The sequence below is a fragment of the Perognathus longimembris genome, chromosome 3 (genome assembly GCF_023159225.1).
Source record: "Perognathus longimembris pacificus isolate PPM17 chromosome 3, ASM2315922v1, whole genome shotgun sequence".
Classification (NCBI taxonomy): Eukaryota; Metazoa; Chordata; class Mammalia; order Rodentia; family Heteromyidae; genus Perognathus; species Perognathus longimembris.
The window spans coordinates 69449162-69468876 of record NC_063163.1 but is presented as its reverse complement, the minus strand read 5'-3'; the positions used below and the strand labels follow the sequence as shown (position 1 = coordinate 69468876).

General features: G+C 49.7%; 1 protein-coding gene and 1 pseudogene across 1 annotated transcript; both read right to left on the bottom strand.

Moving 5' to 3' along the window:
• Positions 1-9789: 9789 nt before the first annotated feature.
• Cd320 (CD320 molecule) lies at positions 9790-15233 on the bottom strand. Its single transcript, XM_048340644.1, has 6 exons — positions 15219-15233; positions 14663-14936; positions 11106-11231; positions 10706-10936; positions 10345-10500; positions 9790-10244 (listed from the first exon to the last, which is right to left on the bottom strand). Exons 1-6 carry the CDS (start codon positions 15231-15233, stop codon positions 10102-10104), a joined length of 945 nt encoding a protein of 314 aa, XP_048196601.1. The 3' UTR covers positions 9790-10101.
• A 198-nt stretch (positions 15234-15431) lies between these two features.
• Positions 15432-16400, bottom strand: LOC125347658 (annotated as a pseudogene).
• Between the last annotated feature and the right edge of the window lie 3315 nt (positions 16401-19715).

Below are 19715 nucleotides of genomic sequence, written 5' to 3'. Positions count from 1 at the left end.
CCAGGCCTTCATGCATGCTGGGCAAGCTCTTCTCTGCTAAGCCACATTACCAACCACTTTGTTTTCTTTCATTGTTTTTTTTTTTTTTTTTTTTTGCCAATCCTGGGCCTTGGACTCAGGGCCTGAGCACTGTCCCTGGCTTCTTTTTGCTCAAAGCTAGCACTCTGCCACTTGAGCCGCAGCACCACTCTGGCCGTTTTCTATATATGTGGTGCTGGGGAATCAAACCAAGGGCTTCATGTATACGAGGCAAACTCTTGCCACTAGGCCAAATTCCCAGCCCCTCGTTGTGGTTTTTGTTTTTTTCTTTCAGTCAGTCCTGGGGGCTTGGATGCAAGGTCTGGGCACTGTCCCTGGCTTCTTTTTGCTGAAGGCTAGCACTCTACCCCTTGAGCCACAGCGCCACTTCTGGTTTTCTCTGTTTATGTGGTACTGAGGAATTGAACCCAGGGCGTCATGCATGCTAGGCAAGCACTCTACTATGACGTCACATTCCCAGCCCTCATTCTGTTTTTGGACATGGTCTCCCTATGTAGTTTAGTCTGGTCTTAAAGTCAGGATCCTTCTCCTCCTCAGTTTTCAGAGTGCAGGGATTAAGGAAATACACTGCCATAACTAGATCCTCAATGCATTTTATTTTTCCTTACTGATCCTGGGACTTGAACTCAGGGCCTTGGTGCTATCCCTGAGCCTCTCTGTGCTCAAGGCTAGTACTTTACCACTTGAGCCACAACACCGCTTCTGGCTTTTTCTGAATTGGGTAGAAGAGCTCATGGACTTTTCTGCCAGGGCTGGCTTTGAACTGCGATCCTCCTGAGTAGCTCAGCCTCCTGAGTAGCTAAGGTTACAGGTCTGAGCCACGGGTGCCCAGCCAGTATATTCTTAAATAGGAAAAACTGGCCAGCCATACTATGGCTAGCATGCAGGAAAATGCCTATTGAAATACCTGTAAGACTGCACAATAGACTTATTTATAACAGCATTACCACAAGCATGTGAGCCATATTCTGTGCTATGACGTGGGGCTATGATGTAATGGGGATATGATGTCACCACACAAGGGGAAGTGTTCAGCTCCATTATCTTTTTCCCTCTTCAGTGCTAGGGATCAAAGTCAGACAGGTGCATATTAGGCAAGCACTTCACCCCTGAGCTACCCTTCCTCCACTATTCTCTTGATGGGACCCCTCCCTATTCTAAGTCATCACTAAATGCAATGTCACTATGGGTTGTGTGCCTGTATACTTTTTTTGAATTGTGTATATGTTTAACAAAGGTAATACAAAGCTGAAGGACTCCTGATGGGGAACAGCAAATGTACAGAGATGGAGGAAAATCACCAAGCAGGCAAGTCCAACAGTGGTGTCCAGCAGGCAGCCTGGGATTGGAGGGTGCGGGGCAGGGCTGGGGCGCCATCTAGCTGTGGTCGTCTGTGTGGCACCGTGTTCTTTCACCAAAGTGGTGCCACAGCCAATCCTGTGGCAGGATGTGATGGTCTGGGCAACTTCCACAGACGCTGCACTCAACACCAACCAGCCAACCTGCACAGGGCCAACCTGCTCTTGATCATGAGAACCAACTTGCCAGAAACCCAGTCTCTCAAGTTTCTGTCTTCCCACCTTGCTGGAACAAGGAGTCACCCCCCAAATTATCCCATTCATTTTCTACTGGATTGTTCCACCAGCTTACAAATGTATGACTGCGTCTCCATCTCTGCTTGTGGTTATTGAGGTAAAACTTACACCTCTGTGTGACCACCACCACTATTTAGTTCCAAAACAAACCCAAACGGAAACTCTATATATTTTTGTGCTGCTCCTGGGCCTTGAATTCAGGCCCTGCACACCATCCCTGAACTTAGTCACTCAAGGTTAGATATTCTGCCAATTGAGCAACAGCTCCACTTTTGTCTTTCTTTATTATTTTTGATGATTAATTGGAGATTAGAGTCTCATGAACTTTACTGCGGGGGCTGGCTTTGAACTGTGATCTTCAGATCTCATTCCCTAAGGAGCTGGAATTATAGGAATGAGCCACCAGTGCCCAGAAGTTTTGTTCTTTTCTTTTAATGATTGAATAGTATGCCATTGTATGAATTGTGAAGGACAGAGAAAGGACAGAGAAAGGAGATGTGTTATACAATCCAGGCAGATGCCAAGAGAAGAGACAAAGTACACACTGCTGCTTAGAGGCACAGTCCTAGTTTGAAGTTGAGGAATATCTGGAGCAGGAGGAGAGAGCTGTAATTATTAAACAATCCAAGGCACACATGTGGTTGAATGAACCACATTTTGTTGCTTTATTCATCCACTGGTAGACACTCAGACTGTTGGCATGCCTTGGCCTATCATGAATGATGCTGAAAATGCATAAAAATCTGAAACTACTAGGTGCTGGTGGCTCATGCCTGTAGGAAGCTACTTAGGAGGCTGAGATCTAAGGATCATGGCTCAAAGCCAGCCTAGGCAAGAAAGTCTGTGAGACTCATATCTCCAATTAGCTTCCAGCAGTGGAGCTGCGGCTCAAGGGATAGATCACTAGCCTTGAGTAAACAAGCTCAGGGATAGTGCCCAGGCCCTGAGTTCAAATGCCCACACACACACACACACACACACACACACACACACACACACACACACAGAGAGAGAGAGAGAGAGAGAGAGAGAGAGAGAGAAAGTAAAAGAAAAAGAGAAAGAAAGACAGACAAAGAAGCTAGGTGGCTCATGCCTGTTATCCCAGCTCCTTACAAGGCTGAAATCCAGAGAATTGTGGTTCCAGACCAGTCCAGGAAGAAAAGTCTGTGAGACTCATCACCAAAATAACCAGCAAAAGCTGAACTTGGAGTATATCTCAAGGGGTAGAGCACCAGCTAAGTAAATTAAGTGAGTGGGAGACCATGAGTTCAAATCCTAACAGCACCAAAAAAAAGCATTAATATATTCTTAAATTTTCTACTTTGGCCTACTGTTTCCATTGAAGGCACTTTCATGACTTGAGTAAGTCACCACTTACTAAGGGCATCAGGATTAATCCAACACAGAAATGGCCCACTTCTAATAAATGACCAGGGAGAGAATGTGGCAGAGAAAGGGCTGTGACCCCGGGCTATGACCCTAGGAGGTGACAATGATGATAAGGTCACAGCAGATAAAGCAGCTGTGGTGATGGAGGATGAGCAGTGGTTGAGAGGGATGAGGGGGATCAGGAGGATTGAGGGAGGACAGAAATCAGAATGTGTCATCCCAACTGCTAAGGAGGCTGAGATCTGAGGATCACAGTTCAAAGCCAGCAAAGGCAAAATAATCCGACAGGAGATCTGAAGTCCCAGGCCAACTTGGCCTACATAGTGAGATCCTGTCTCAAAACTAAACAACCTATGTGACTTCTAGTTCACATAGCTTTTTTTTTTTTTTTTTTTAGTCGTGGGGCTTGAACTCAGGACCTGGCTGTCCTTGAGCTCTTCAGCTCAAGGCTAGTACTCTACCACTTTGAGCCACAATACCACTTCCTTTTTTCTGGTGGTTAATTAGAGATGCCTTATACAGACTTTCCTGTATGGACTGGCTTTGAACTACATTCCTCAGATCTCAGCCTCCTGAGTAGCTAGGGTTACAGGCATGAGCCACTGGTGCCCAGCTCATGTAACCTTTTAAGCACAGCCAGTGGAAACAAATATTTACTGACTGAAGAACGAACAAGACATGGCTAATCTACACAGTGGGAGCTTGACACAGGCTATAACTTCAACCTGGAAGGGTTTCCACTCAGGGAGAGGGCAGCCATAAAAGATCACATATGCTACAATTCTGATTCAGTATCTATGAAATATCCAGAGCAGGCAACTCCCTGGGTACAGAAAGTGGTGGCTACCAACCACTGGTGGCTCACATTTATAATCCCAGCTACTCAGGAGGCTGAGATCTGATGATTGCAGTTCAAAGCCAGCCCAAGCAGGAAAGTCCAAGAGACTCTTATGTCCAATTAACCACCAGAAAAACCGGAAGTGGCACTGTGGCTCAGGTGGTAGAGCATTAGTTGAAGAGTTTAGGGACAGTGCCCAGGCCCAGTGTTCAAGCCCCACAACTAAGTTAAAAAAGAAAGTTGTAGCTGTTGGGTTGGGAATGAGGCTTAGTGGTACAGTGCTTGTCTAGCATACATGAAGCTCTGGGTTTGATTCTTCAGCACCACATCAAAAGAAAAAGCCAAAAGTGGCGCTGTGGCTCAAGTGGTAGAGTGCTAGCTTTGAGCAAAAGTTGTTCAGGGACAGTGTCCAGGCCCTGAGTTCAAGCCCTAGGACTGGCGGCAAACAAAAAAAAATGGTGGCTGCTACAGGGGAGGGGATGGAAACAGGCTGCTAATGCATGTAGGGTTTCCTTTGGGGGAGATTAAAATCTCTGGCAAAGTATAGTGGTTCACATCTGTAATTCCAACTTACTCTGGAGGCTAAGATCAGAGGATGATGGTTTGAGGCCAGGCTATGAGCAGGAAAGTCCTTGAGATGCTATCTCCAATTAATCAGGAAAAAATCTGGGCTGGAGTTGTGGCTCAAGGGGTAGAATACCTGCCAGCAAGCATAGGACCCTGAGTTCAATCTCTCAGTAATCACCAAAAGGGAAAGAAAAAAATGAGAAACAAGTTTGGCAAGAAATGTATGCAGGGGGCTGGGGATATGGCCTAGTGGCAAGAGTGCTTGCCTCGTATACATGAGGCCCTGGGTTCGATTCCCCAGCACCACATATACAGAAAATGGCCAGAAGTGGTGCTGTGGCTCAAGTGGCAGAGTGCTAGCCTTGAGCAAGAAGAAGCCAGGGACAGTGCTCAGGCCCTGAGTCCAAGCCCCAGGACTGGCCAAAACAAACAAACAAACAAACAAAAAACAAAGAAATGTATGCAGGGAATATGGCCTAATGGCAAGAGTGCTTGCCATACATGAAGCCCTAGGTTCGATTCCTCAGCACCACATATATAGAAAAGGCCAGAAGTGGTACTGTGGCTCAAGTTGGTAGAGTGCTAGCCTTGAGCAAAAAGAAGCCAGGGACAGTGCTCAGGCCCTGAGTTCAAGCACCAGGACAGGCCAAGAAAAAAAAAAGTATGCAAAGCCAGACACCAGTGGCTCACACCTGTAATCCTAGCCACTCAGGATGCTGAGATCTGAGGATCGCAGTTCAAAGCCAGCCCAAGTAGGAAAGTCCATGAGACTCTTATGTCCAATTAACCACCAGAAAAACTGGAAGTGGCACTGTGGCTCAAGTGGTAGAGCACTAGCCTTGAGTTGAAGAGTTCAAGGACAGTGCCCAGGCCTAGAGTTCAAGCCCCACAACAGACAAAAAAAAAAAATAAAAAAATATATATATATACTTACTACCTCACATATATAACTGTAACTCCCCTATCACCTTGACAATAAAATTAAATTTTAAAAAATGAGAAAAAGGGCTGGGAATATGGCCTAGTGGCAAGAGAGCTTGCCTCGTATACATGAAGCCCTGGGTTCGATTCCCCAGCACCACATATATAGAAAATGGCTAGAAGTGGCGCTGTGGCTCAAGTGGCAGAGTGCTAGCCTTGAGCAAAAAGTAAGCCAGGGACAGTGCTCAGGCCCTGCGTTCAAGGCCCAAGACTGGCCAAAAAATAAATAAATAAATAAAAATGAGAAAAAGGAAAATCTCTTGGAACCACAATTTTGGTTGCCCAACACCACAAACTATACTAAATTCCAACAAATTGTACACTTGGAGATGTTAATGGTTAACTTTAGATCACGTGAATTTTCCTGAACAAAGGATATGTGTGAGCAATGCTGTGATATGCCTCTCTCTCACACACACACTCACACACACACACACACACACACACACACACACACGACCCTCCATGTGCCAGGACCTTTGATACTCAAGCCACGGGCTCCTCAAATGCCCCTGAACCTCAGCCCCCAGTGGGTGACATGGGACACAAATGGCACCAGACAGCAACGAGCCTTATCCCCAGAGAATGACAGGAAGAACTGACAACACTCAGAGACAGCACCCCAGAAAACTCCACATTCCAGGTATCTGCTTCACAGCCTGCCATGTGTGTCTGACACATCCCCTGGCCAAGTGAACAAAGCAAGAGTCAAGGGAACACCTTTTTTTTTTTTTCCTTAAAAAGTAGCTGCTAGGGGCTGGGAATACGGCCTAGTGGCAAGAGTGCTTGCCTCGTATACATGAAGCCCTAGGTTCAATTCCTCAGCACCAAGGCCAGAAGTGGTGCTGTGGCTCAAGTGGTAGAGTGCTAGCCTTGAGCAAAAAGAAGCCACGGACAGTGCTCAGGCCCTGAGTTCAAGCCCCAGGACTGGCAAAAAAAAAAAAAAAAGTAACTGCTAAACCAGGGTTTGGTGCCTTATACCTGTAATCCTAGCTATTCAAGAGGCTGAGATCTTGAAGATCCAGGTTTGAAGCCAGCCTAGGCAGAAAAGTTTGTGAGACTCTATCTCCAAATAATCACCCAAAAAGCCTAGGGACAATGTCCAGTCCCTGAGTTCAAGGCCCAGGACTGACATGAATGTACATATGCATGCCTGAGTATGCACACATGAACACACACACATAGCCGCTGCATACTGGAAGCCCTCCTCGTATGCAACTGATCTTTCTCCACCCGCCTCTTATCATCCATGACCACAGGCTCTTTCCCTACCAGACATCAGAGCCCCAATACCCTTTGTGGAACCCCAGTTGCTCCCCTACTGCTGGGATAACTGGCATCAGCTGGTAGGAGTCCTGTCTACCCCTAAGGATTCTAGGGTGCCTCCTCTCTGCAAAAGGAAGCTCTAGTCATTCCTACAACCCCATATAAGGTTTTGGTGGACAAATGTGAGCAAGTGCTCTACTGCTCAAGCTTTACCTCAAGTCCTTTTGCTTTTCATTATTCAGATACAGCCTCCCACTAACTGCCCAGGCCTTCAACGATCATCTCCACCTCCTACCTAGCTAGGATTACAGGCCTGCACTACCACCACCTCCTACCTAGCTGGGATAACAGGCATACACTACCACCACCTCCTACCTAGCTAGGATTGCAGGCATGCACTATGTTCAGCTTGTTTTGAAGATAGGATCTGGTTAACTTTTGCCCAGGATTGCCACACCCAGCCTATTAACTTTTTTTGTATTTTGTCATGCTGGAGCACCTGAAAACTCACAGACCAGTCCAGGGACATGCTCCCCGACACTCCCTGGGCTAGATCATTCTGAGAGGAAACTACTTCCTGCCTGAGCAGGCCTTCCACATGCAGGTCACCCATTGTAGTCTACTTCACTGGGCATTGGGACACTTTCCACCTGTCCTATACCAGGGCCAAGTGGCAGGCAAGACACAGTACTCCTGTGACTACAACATGCAGAAATTACATAAACCAGCCAACCCTGAGCCTGCTCACCCCACCACACCCTCTCCTTCCAGTAGAAACCATCAGAAAAGTGGTTTCTGACTTTTTCTGGCAGTTCTGAGGGCTGAACTCTGTCTTGTTTGCTACACAAGCACTCTTACCATGTGAGCTATGCTTGCAAGTGCCTTTTGCTTTAGTTAATTTTCTCACGGGCCAGGCCAACCTGGACCTTGATCCTCTTACCTATGCCTACCATGGAGCTATGTACTACTATGCACAGCTTGTTGGTGAAAATGGGGGTCTTGGCTGGGAATAAGGCTTAGTGGTAGAGTGCTTGCCTAGCATGCATGAAGCCCTGGGTTCAATTCCTCAGCACCACATACACAGAGATTATCTTTTTTTTTTTTTTTGCCAGTCCTGGGCCTTAGAATCAGGGCCTGAGCACTGTCGCTGGCTTCTTTTTGCTCAAGGCTAGCACTCTACCACTTGAGCCACAGCGCCACTTCTGGCCGTTTTCTATATATGTGATGCTGGGGAATGGAACCCAGGGTTTCATGTATAGGCTGCAAGCACTCTTGCCACTAGGCCATATATCCAGCCCCAGCACCACATACACAGAAAAAGCCAGAAGTGGTGCTGTTGCTCAAGTGGTAGAGTGCTAGCCTTGAGCACATGAAGCTCAGGGACAGTGCTCAGGCCCTGAGTTCAAGCCCCAGGGCATGCATGCACAAATAAATAAATAGAGGGTCTTGCTAACTTCTTGCCCAAGCTGACCTTGAACCTAGATCCTTCCAAAGTCTCTCCCAAGCAGCTGGGATTACAGTGAGCAACTTACCTGGCATATTGTTCCCCCAACCCCAGGAGTACCAGTATATCTTGTCCTTGGGCCTCACCAATAAATCCTCATTTTTATTTACTTATTTTTTGGTGATGCTGAAGGTTAAAACTCAGGGCCTTGGGCTTACTAGGCAGGTGTTCTTCCAACGATGCCCCAGCCTGTTTTTACTTCTACTTTTGGTGTAGGGAGGAGGGGAATGGTACTAAAGCTTGAACCTTAGATCTGGGTGCTGGGCCTTGAACTCAGGGCCTGGGCACTGTCCTTGAGCTTCTTTTGCTCAAGGCTAGCACTTTACCACTTAAGCCATAGCACCACTTCTGGCTTTTTCTGTGGTACTAAGGAATCACACCCAGGGCTTCATTCATGCTAGGCAAGCATTCTACCACTAAGGCACATTCCCAGCCCCTTATATTTTTATTCAAGACTGGTGCTTTACCACTTAAGTCACAGCTCCACTTCCATCTTTTTGCTGGTTAATTGGATATGAGTCTCAGAGACTTTAGTGCCTGGGCTGATTCTCCGATATCAGCCTCCTGATTGGCTGTGATTACAGATGTGAGCCACTGATGTTAATTTTTAGTTTCTTTTTTTTTTTTTTTTTGGTCTGTCATGGGACTTGAACTCAGGGCCTGGGTACACTGGGCTTTTGTGCTCAAGGCTAGTGCTCTACCATTTTGAGCCACAGCTCCACTTGTGGTTTTCTGGTGTTTAAATGGAGATAAGAGTCTCATGGACTTTCTTACCCAGGCTGGCTTTAAACCACAATCCTCAGATTTCAGCCTCCTAGTAGCTAGGAGTATAGATGTGAGCCTTAAACACCGGGACTGGTCCCTCTCTCCCTCCCTCCCTCCCTTCCTTCCTTGCCAGTTCTGGACCTTGAACTCAGGACCTGGGCACTGTCCTGAGCTTCTTTTGTTCAAGGCTAGTACTCTACCACCTGAGCAACAGTAACACTTCTGGCTTTTTCTGTTTATGTGGTACTGAGGAATAGAACCCCGGACTAGGCAAGGCATGCTAGGCAAGCACTCTACCACTAAGCCACATTCCCAGCCTAGTTTCTTATGTTTGATTGGGTCTCACAGTTAGTTACAACTGGGTGAGTCTGGACTGCAAGTCCACCTATTCATGCTTCCTGCAGAGCTAAGAGACAAGCGCACACTACTACACAGCTTTTTACTGAGGGGTAACTCATTGTCAATCCCCCAGATTGCCACCCTCTCAGTAGCAGAGATTACAGCCATGAGCCACCATGCCTAACCTAAGCCTACCATTCAAAACAGTCTAGAGCAGAGGCCAGGCCAGTCTGCCCAGTTTCCATTTTCCAGGGGGGAAACCCATGTTGAATGAGGGTCCCCCAACTCAGGGGTGAGGGAGGCACCATCTGAACTCTTCTTCCATGAAGTCTTCTGTGAATACAGACCACCTCGCCATCCGGTCCCACTTCGGTGCTCCCAGAAACAAGCAAGGTGGCTGAGTGGAGCCAGGGTCAGACCCTTGAGTCCTGATGCCTCTGGAAGGAGGGGACAGCAGAGCCCTCAGGCTGACCAGGTGAGTGGGGAGAGAGAGGCCCATGGGCAGCTAGAAATGTGAAGAAACTTTAATTGCCACCCCCTGTGACAGGATGGCAGGAGTGTCTAAACAAAACTGTTCAACAGTCTGGGAGCAGCTGGGGGCCAGCTCCTTGGCTTGGCTGTGGTCCTGCCTGTTGTCCATCCAGGTTCCTGCATCCAAGGGGAGGAGCGGTGAGGACCCTCAGCCTCAGAACCACACCTGGAGGAGCTCAGGTTCAAGGCTCTTGGTGGCAGAAGAGTTCAGGTCTCTGAGGGCCGGGATGGCAGCAAGCAACGGCCCGCATGTCTCCTCGGCTGCCAGACCGGGCAGGAGGCAGAGCTCAGAGCTGTGAGGTCTTCCGTTCTGACAGCAGCAAGGACTCCTTCACAGCCACCAGCAGCCGCATGGGGGGCAGGTGCCCCCGGGCTCGAAGGCGGAACAGGAGGAGGAGAGTGGCAGCCACCAGAATGGCACTCAGCACCCCTGGGGAGACAGACAGATAAACAGAGTGAGGTGGAAGCAGAAGCCATCTGCTGCCTGCCTGCCTCTAGCTGTAGTCATAGGGAGTCTGTCTATGTCTTACCAGCAGCCACAATAACCCCATAGGCACTGGGGCTTCCAGCCTGGTCTCCTGCAAGGGTGGCTGTGGCATTCCAGAGGGAGGTGATGCTCTCCAGGGTGACAGGGGTGGGAGTGGCGCTCCCTCCCTGGATGGTCTCATTGGTGTCTAGGCCGGTTTCTGCAATAAACCAGGAAGTAGGTACTGGAGGAAGGGACACACAGGGGCTCCAGGGGAGCCCTGGGGCTCATGGACCCACCCTGAGCGCATCTCTGCTGAGGAGGGACACCTCATCCCAGCCTACCCACTCCCCCAGGGGCAGGCGTTGGGAAGATGCAGGGGTGAGTGTTCAGACTCAACAGCCGGCCTGTACTCAGGTACGAACCACAGCCAAATTCGTCGCTGGCGTCAGGGCAGTCGGGGTGGCCGTCACAGAGCCATGTGTGAGGGATGCAGGCCTCGGTCACGGCGCAGCGCAGCTCATCCACTCGGCACAGCCCCTGGCTGCAGTTGTGTGGGCCCCTGATGCCACCAGGGCACCCGCTGAGGTTGTCACAGGAACACGGGAGGGCAGAGGGGGGTGGGCACTGCCCATCCCGGGCACACGGCTCGACCCCTGGGACACAGGACCAGTCAATGCCCGCCCAGGTGGTCCCTGAGCCTAGGTCCCAGTAGGCCAGGCCTGGGAAGAGGCTCCGCTAGACCCCCTCACGTCAGAACTGAAACTCAGCCCACTCATGTGACTCCGCCCCGCGCAAGCCCGGCCCCCACACGTGGCCACTCACTGCACTCCTCTTCATCGCTGCCGTCTGCGCAGTCCCTGTCACCATCGCAGCGCCAGGTGAGGGGCACGCAGTAGCCATTGGTACCGCACTGGAAGCTGGTGGACGGGCACGAGCCGCTGCCAAGACCTGTGAGGGGTGCACAGTGAGGCCTGGAAGACACGAATCCCAATCCCCTCACCCAAGCCCTCAATGGTGGCTCCTGCCTGTAATGCTGGCTACTCAAGAGGCTGAGATCTGAGGATCAGCGTGAAGCCAGCCCAGGCAGAAAAGTCCATGAGACTCTTATCTTCAATAAACTACTCAGAAACAGCTGGAAGCAGCTCTGTGGCTCAAGTGGTAGAGTGCTAAGCTTGAGCACTAAGAGGCTACGGGAGAGCGCTCAGGCCCTGAGTTCAGTCTCAGTTCTGGACTGAATCAGCAAGGGTCATGCCAGGTCCTGGGGGGTGCATTGACACTGGTGACTGCTCTTTGTTAAAGTAGAAGTCCACAGCCTCACAGACCCCTACTGGGTAGAGTGGCTACAATCTCCAGTTCATAGAAGATATTAAAGGAGGAATCCACAAAGCTAGGGCAGAGTTGGGAGTCCCCAACCAGGTTTCACCAACTCTAGAAACTTTACCAGGCTCCAAATAGCTAGCTAGATGGCCCACTCTGGCATCCTCCAAGTTCAGTGGCTAAACAAACTGTAGGAGGGCCAGGTGTGGTGGCTCACACCTGTAATCCATGCTACTCAAGAAGCACAGATCTGAAAGATCTAATACAAAGCTAGCCCAGGCAAAAAAGTTGATGAGACTCATCTCAGTCAATAAGCTGGGTCCCGTGATGTGTGTAATCCCAGCTATGCAGGAGTCATAGTAAGACTGATGTTTAGCCTAGCCCTTGACCAAAACCCAAGACTCTGTCAAAAAAAATTTTTTTAATGGGGCTAGGAATGTGGCTTAGTGGTAGAGTGCTTGCCTAGCATGCATGAAGCCCTGGGTTCGATTCCTCAGTACCACATCAATGGAAAAAGTTGGAAGTGGCACTGTGGCTCAAGTGGTAGAGTGCTAGCCTAAAGCAAAAGCAGCTCGGGAACAGTGCCCAGACCCAGGGCTGGCAAAAATAAATAAAAAATGAAAGAATAAAGTAGGGGAAGGGGCTGTCCCCAAAGTATTTTGGGATGGGCTCATGGGCAAGGTCAACAGAACCTATTCTATCCCAGCTGCTTCCCACAACCTTCCTCCTCTTCAAGCTCCCTCCACCCTGGCCCTCTCCTGGCTCATTTCCACCTCTCCTGTACACCCCTGCCTAGAAGGGGCTTCCCTCCCCCACCTTTGCATTTGGGATTTCTTCTACTGCTTCCAAATCCAGTTGGCTTCAGGGAGGAGCCCCATGCCCCTCTTAGAGACACAGGAGGCTCCACCTCCCCCACTGAACAACAGGGGCAATATCCACCCTCCCACTGACAAGGAAGGTCAGGGCTGCGACCTCATGACCCAGCCCAGTGCTCTGCCACATAGGACAGCAGATCAGAGGGTCTGAGCTGAGTCAAATGAGACCTGGGCCTTCCTGGACTCTGGACAGGGAAAGCTGGGGCTGTGTGCTGACCTGGCGGGGCACAAGTGGGGCCTGGACCCTGAGCTGTCCATGCACCCGTCCCCACAGCCAGTCCCCTCGCAGACCTATCTGCCTAACTATACCTGCAGATCACACAGCCCCTGAGCACTGTGGAGCCCGGAAGAGCTGGAGACAGCCAGAGCTGGCTTCCTTCCCTGGCCCCAGGGGTCTGGCAGCCTCCAGGAGCCACTGCCTTTCCTGGCACAGCAACTCACACCCTGACATCTGTGGATCTTCCCTCCTTGGTCTTCTGAAGTGTGCCTCTGTAGTGTGTCACAGAGCAGCACAGACCCTCACAGCCTGTCTCTTCATTTGTAAAAGGCGCACACTAGAAACCCACAAACCTCTCCTTCCTACTTTTATAAGGTTCTTTAAACCAGTGGCAATGTTGAGTGTGGTGGTACATGACTGTAATCTCAGCACTCTGGAGGCTAAGGCAGGAAGATTAAGATAGCCTGGGTGATAAAGGGAGACCCTGTCTCAAAAACAAAATAAAAAACAAGTCTAACTATAGACTGGCAGTGAGTACAGGTAAGGGCTGTGTGACCTTTTGCCCCTACCCTGGGCAGTGCCTGGACAACAGGTCACATAAGAGTTCCTACTCTGTATGTAGAGTTTTGTGCTCGGTTAAAATGAATGCAACATTGGCTCGGAGCGGACAGTTCTTATAATTCTAGCTACTCAGGAGGCTAAGATCTGAGGATCATGGTTCAAAGCCAGCCTGGGTAGGAAAGTCTGCAAGACTCATCTCAGAAGTGGAGCAGTGGTTCAACTGGTTGAGTTCTAGGTCTGAGCAAAAAAGCTCAGGGACAGTGCCCAGGCCCTGCATTCAAGCCCCAGGACCAGCAAAAAGCAACAACAACAAATTCATTCTCATTGGAAGACCCAAGAATACTTGGCTTTAAAATCCAGGGACTTTAAGGGGTGACTTCCAGTTAAAAAGGGCAGGAAGGCAAGTGGTGGGGTTCAAGCCTGTAGTCGCAGCTACTTGATAAGTGGAGATCAGGGAATTGTGGATGGAGGGCCAGCCTGAGGATAAAAGTCCAGGAGACCCCATCTCAACCAATGGCTGGGCACAAGGTACACAATGTTATCCCAGCTATGGGGGAAGCACAAAGACTAGACGCAGACCAATCATCACCAGAGACATGAGAAGCCCAGGTTCCAGCTCAGGCCTACCTCGAAAACAACCAGTGGAGGAGGCTGGAAGTGTGGATCAAGTGGTAGAGCGCCTGGTTTATAGGAAGCATGAGGCGCTCAGCTCAATTCCTAGTCACGCCAAAAAAGGGGTGGAAGGGAGGTAGGCATGAAGGATTGAACCTGAGCCAATACAACTTGGGTCAGGGTGAACGTGCCCCCCACAAGGGTCAATTTTAACTTGTGAAGTTGGGATTGGAGTGGGCAGAGATCCCACTCAAGGGCCCCAGAGTAGCTGGGCGTAAAAAAAGGCCCTTTCGTTCTCTAAGGCACAAAGCCAAGCAGAATCTGGGAGAGTTGTTCTAAGTTGCTCAAGAAACAAGCCACAAGGCCTTGGGAATAGGGGCGAAGGTATTTTTATTTTTATTTTTTGAAGACGTACCTGGCAGCGGGGAGGCGCCAGGTGACCCACCTGCCGCCCTGCGTGGCTGGAGGTCGGGCTACGCGGTGCCAGCTACCAGCCTGGCCCACACCCGCGCAGCGCTCAAGGGCGGCCTGGAGGTGACAGTGGGGGACAAGGCAGAGCCCGGCAGGTGTGTGGAGTTGAGGTGGGAAGTGCGCGGGATAGTTAACGACTCGGGTTAGCCGTCCCCCACCCCATTCAAGGCTCGCCGGTTCGCGGCGCGAGAATTCCAACCCCACGTGCAGGGGGAGTGCCCCAAGATGGACAGGCGCCGGAGCCAATAGCGAGGCGCCCCCGGCGCGCACAGGGCGGGGCAGAGTCGCTAAAGGGGCTGCGGCGGGCTACGCCAGGACTCACTCACCTGGGTCCTGGACTGGGGTCTGGGTCGTGACCGGAGTTGGGGCGGCCTCTAGGCCTAGTCCGAAGCCAAACAGCAGCCGCAGCGCTAGGCTAAGAGCCACCGTCCGTCGTTCTCCGCCCCGCGCCATCCAGCCGCTAGTCACACCGCCCCAGCCGTTCAGCCAACCACCCCACGAAGTACCGGCTGGCCCCACTTTCAGTTCTGCGCACGCGCAAGAACAGGGAGTGGGGGCGTGGCTCGAGGTCCTCCGCTCGAGAGGCGCCCGCGGCTGCGCCTACCATAAATATCAGAGTGCGAGAGCATCTAGGGTCCTTGCCGGGCCTCCCACGGCCCATAATTCTTGCTGCTCAGGAGGCTGAGATCTGAAGATCGTGGTTTGAAACCAGCCCGGGAAGAAAAGGCCGTGAGACCCTTATCTCGAAGTAACCACAAAAGGGACAGCTCCCAGGCCCAGAGTTCAAGCACTAGGACCGGCAAAAAAAAAAATCTTGCCTGGTTAATAGAGCTTACTTGAAATTAGTCACTTCTAGAGTTTTCAATGAACTCTGTGTCCTACACTACTACTTCTCATTCCATGTGTACGAGGTTGCAAATGTTGCTGATCTTATTTAATATGGCAGCCAGCGGGGCACTAGTGACTCAAGCCTGTAATCCTAGCTGCTCAGGAGGCAGAGATCTGAGAATTATGGTTACAGGCCAGCCTGGGCTGGAAAGTTTATGAGATTCTTTTTTTTTTTTTTTTTTTTTTTTTTTTAGAAAACAAAATTTTAATGAAAATTTGTCAGTAAGCTGTATACTCCACTGGGTTAAACAGTTACATGGGACTGTGACCAAAATTTATAACAGACTCTGAAATGTTACATATTATCATCATCTGATTCATCTTCTTCCTTCAGAGATTCCTTAGCATATTTCTCTGCTTTTTCCTTTATATCTTTTGGAGCAATTTCATGTCTTCCTTTGGTTAATTCACCAACCCAACTGAGCTCTAGTTCAAAAGTGTTATCTTTAACTTCATCATGTACTATGTAAATTACTTTTGCAACTTCTTTAACCACATCACGGCAGGTCATTTCTTTCATCTGAAGTTTTTCTATTTCTGTCTTTGCAGCTTGCCTGGCTTTGCCAACGGCACAGCCCCAATAACCATATAAAACACCTGATGGGTCAATCATGTACAGTTGTGCACCACCATTCACACTGTAAGACCCTAACATGAAACTGCAGCCAAAAGGTCTAACCGCACTGTACAGTGTGTAAGCATGTACGTACATAGCCACTCTGTCTGCAAGATGTTTTAGTGGAATGTTATACCCAAAGTTTGATCTAAAGTTGGAAGCTTCTTCTCTTGCTATGTCTGCTAAAGAACGGGCATCTGCCAACAAACCTGCTACAGCCATTCCAACATGCCGATCAACATTAAAAAGCCATTTGTTAGAACCTTCTTCGTAAAGTTTAGAAAGTATAGCTTCTCCACCCCAAAGACAACGCCATCTTTACATCTGATCCCAATAGCTGTGCTATTTTCCACAGCTTTCATAGCATATTCAACTTGAAAAACTCTTCCATCTGGAGAGAAGGTAGAGGCTGACAGGTCATAATTTAGTTTCTAGAATCCGCATTCTTGTTGGTTTGCAGCAGAAGGTGTTGCCAGGGATTGTTCAGGGGCTGTCCATCAATGTCCTTTCCGGAAAGGGAGTCAGTAGCAGCCGGGCACCCCGGTGCTGATGGAGCTCATCTTGCCGCAGACCGGGACGCGCGGATGAGAAAAAGGAAGACACAAGAAGGAGGCAAGAGGCTTTTTTTTTTTGGGGGGGGGGCCAGTCCTGGGGCTTGGACTCAGGGCCTGAGCACTGTCCCTGGCTTCTTTTTGCTCAAGGCTAGCACTCTGCCTCTTGAGCCACAGCGCCACTTCTGGCCATTTTCTGTATATGTGTACTGGGGAATCGAACCCAGGGCCTCATGTATACAAGGCAAGCACTCTTGCCACTAGGCCATATCCCCAGCCCAATAGGCTTTTCCTTTTTTGTTTGATGCCAGAACCAGGACTTGTACTTAGGGCCTGGGTGCTGTCCCTTATATTTTTAGCTCAAGGCTGGCACTCTACCACTTAAGCCACATGCCTACTTCCAGCTATTTTATTTTGTGCATGTATGCTAGTCCTGAGGACTTGAACTCAAGGCCTGAGCACTGTGCTTGAGGTTTCTTTTTTAATTTCTCCTTCAAGGCTAGCACTCTACCAATTGAGCCACAGCACCACTTATGGCTTTTTAGTCATTAATTGGAGATAAGAATCTCATGGACTTTCCTGCCCAGGCTAGCTTTGAGCAGTGATCTTCAGATCTCAGCCTCCTGGGTAGCTAGGATTACAGGTGTGAACCACCGGCACCCAGCCACTTCCAGAGTTTTTTTTTTGTTTTTTGGCCAGTCCTGGGCCTTGGACTCAGGGCCTGAGCACTGTCCCTGGCTTCCTTTTTGCTCAAGGCTAGCACTCTGCCACTTGAGTCACAGCGCCACTTCTGGCCGTTTTCTGTATATGTGGTGCTGGGGAATCGAACCCAGGGCCTCATGTATACAAGGCAAGCTCTCTTGCCACTAGGCCATATCCCCAGCCCTTGTTTTTTTTTTTTGGCCAGTCCTGGGCCTTGGACTCAGGGCCTGAGCACTGTCCCTGGCTTCTTCCCGCTCAAGGCTAGCACTCTGCCACTTGAGCCACAGCGCCGCTTCTGGCCGTTTTCTGTATACGTGGTGCTGGGGAATCGAACCTAGGGCCTCGTGTATCCGAGGCAGGCACTCTTGCCACTAGGCTATCTCCCCAGCCCCACTTCCAGAGTTTTGATAGTTAATGGAGATCAGAGTCTCAGACTTCCCTGCACTGGCTGGCTTTGAACTTGATCCTCATATCTGTCTCCTGAGTTGTCACCGGCTTAGGGTTTTCCTTTTGAAAATGTCATCTTACCTTCAGAAGCCAGGAGTGACTCCCAACAGGGCCCCAGACATTTTACAGCTTTACCACAAAAGGCCAAGTGTTTGCCTGTTTCCTAGGAGGCAGCATTCAGGAGTCTAGCTTTCTCAGAAAGGGTTTTATTTGTAGATTGATGCTATACTTAGCATTATTTTTTATTGGCAGTACTGGGGTTTGAACCTAGGGCCTCACAAAATTGCCCTATCATTGGAATCATGCCCTTAGCTCTTTTTTTTTTTTTTTTGCCAGTCCTGGGCCTGACCACGGTCTCTGGCTTCTTTTTGCTCAAGAGTAGCACTCTGCCACTTGAGCCACAGCGCCACTTCTGGCTGTTTTTATATATGTGGTGCTGGGGAATTGAACCCAAGGCTTCATGTATATGAGTTAAGCACTCTTGTCACTAGGCCATATTCCCAGCCCCTAGCTCTTGTTACTTTAGTTTGTTTCCCACCCATAGAATCTTACACTTTGCCCGGGCCAGATTTGGATTCCTGATCCTCCTACTTATGCTTCCTGAGTTATTTGGCATTACCGGCATATACCACCAGACTAGACAGGATTTTTTAATTTGTGTGTGTGTGTGTGTGTGTGTGTGTGTGTGTGTGTGTGTGTGTGTGTGTGTATTTTGGCTTGGACTGGTCCTGAACCTCTATATTTCCATCTCCACTTCCAGAGTAGCTGGGATTACACCACATCCAGCCTCATGCTTCACTGTGAAACATTAGGTTTATTTTTGTTTTGAACAGTTTCTCTGATTCCCAGATACCTCTAGAATCAGAGAGATGGAAAGTGATAAAGATGACTGCCCACATGGGGAGGAATGGTGTCCATGATCACAGAGGGATGGAAAGGGTGGTAAATAGAATTACCCTGGCAGGGAGGGAAGGAACATGCTGCCTCTGAGGATCAGGATCACTGTGCAGGAGGTGTTAGGGAACCAGGGATAGAAACTGAGGGAGCAGTGGAGTTCAGAGCCAGCTCCGTGAGCTGAGCCAATTCCTGGTCTCTCTAAAACATCACCAAAAATTGCTCTGGGAATCAAGCAAAACCAGGGATGGAAAGAGCTCACAACAGCACCTGGCACAGGAATGAGCTCAGACAGTGACAGGAACCATTCAGAACAGTGCTTAGCCCCCAAGCAGAACACCCCCACACACAAACCCCTTCCCCTCCCGACTCCCTCACCAAATTTCAAGTCAGAGTCAGAGCATTTTATTGGGAGGCCTCTAAGGCTCCACCTCACCTGCAGGTTTCTCCTGATGCTCTATGCATCTCCTGACCAAAATCCCACTTCCCCTGCAAAGCCTGCACCTGGTGACAATTGTGCCAGTTGCTCCAGAGCTGTCATCTTTCTCTTGTCACTCTAGTCCTCAGAGGTTGACAGTCTCAGTCTCTTGCCACTCAGCACGTACTGAATTGTTCCACAGAGCAGTGACACACACACACACACTCTCTCTCTCTCTCTCTCTCTCTCTCTCTCTCTCTCTCTCTCTCTCCACTGGTCACCTTGTGGCTCCTTCATCCATGGGCACCACTTCCTGTATGCTTTTTGTCCTACTTGGAATGCAGGGACCGCTCTGTCCTTGTAGGGTAACTGGGCCCCACACCTTAGGCAACAGTGTCATGTTATCTGGCTCAGGAAGGCCTGTGATGACCTGCCCAGAGGCAGCCTGTCACCCCGGGAAGACTCAGCATCAGCTTCACCCCAAATCCACATAAGCTGAGGTCACTGAAAAAGAAAAAATAGAGCTGTGTGCCAGTGGCTCAGGTCTGTAATCCTAGCTATTTAGGAGGCCAAGATCTGAGAATCTCAGTTCAAAACCAGCCCAGGCAGGAAAGTCCATGAGACTCTTTTTTTTTTTTTCTTTTTTTCTTTTTTAATGCCAGTCCTGGGCCTTGGACTCAGGGCCTGAGCACTGTCCCTGGCTTCTTTTTGCTCAAGGCTAGCACTCTGCCACTTGAGCCACAGCGCCACTTCTGGCCATTTTCTGTATATGTGGTGCTGGGGAATCGAACCCAGGGCTTCATGTATACGAGGCAAGCGCTCTTGCCACTAGGCCATAACCCCAGCCCCTCCATGAGACTCTT

Coding starts and splice junctions, on each gene's coding strand:
- Cd320 (XM_048340644.1), bottom strand. Junction 11,232..14,662: donor GACCCCAGTCCAGGACCCAG/GTGAGTGAGTCC, acceptor CACCCCTCACAG/GTCTTGGCAGCGGCTCGTGC. Junction 10,501..10,705: donor CAGCGACGAATTTGGCTGTG/GTTCGTACCTGA, acceptor GGTTTATTGCAG/AAACCGGCCTAGACACCAAT.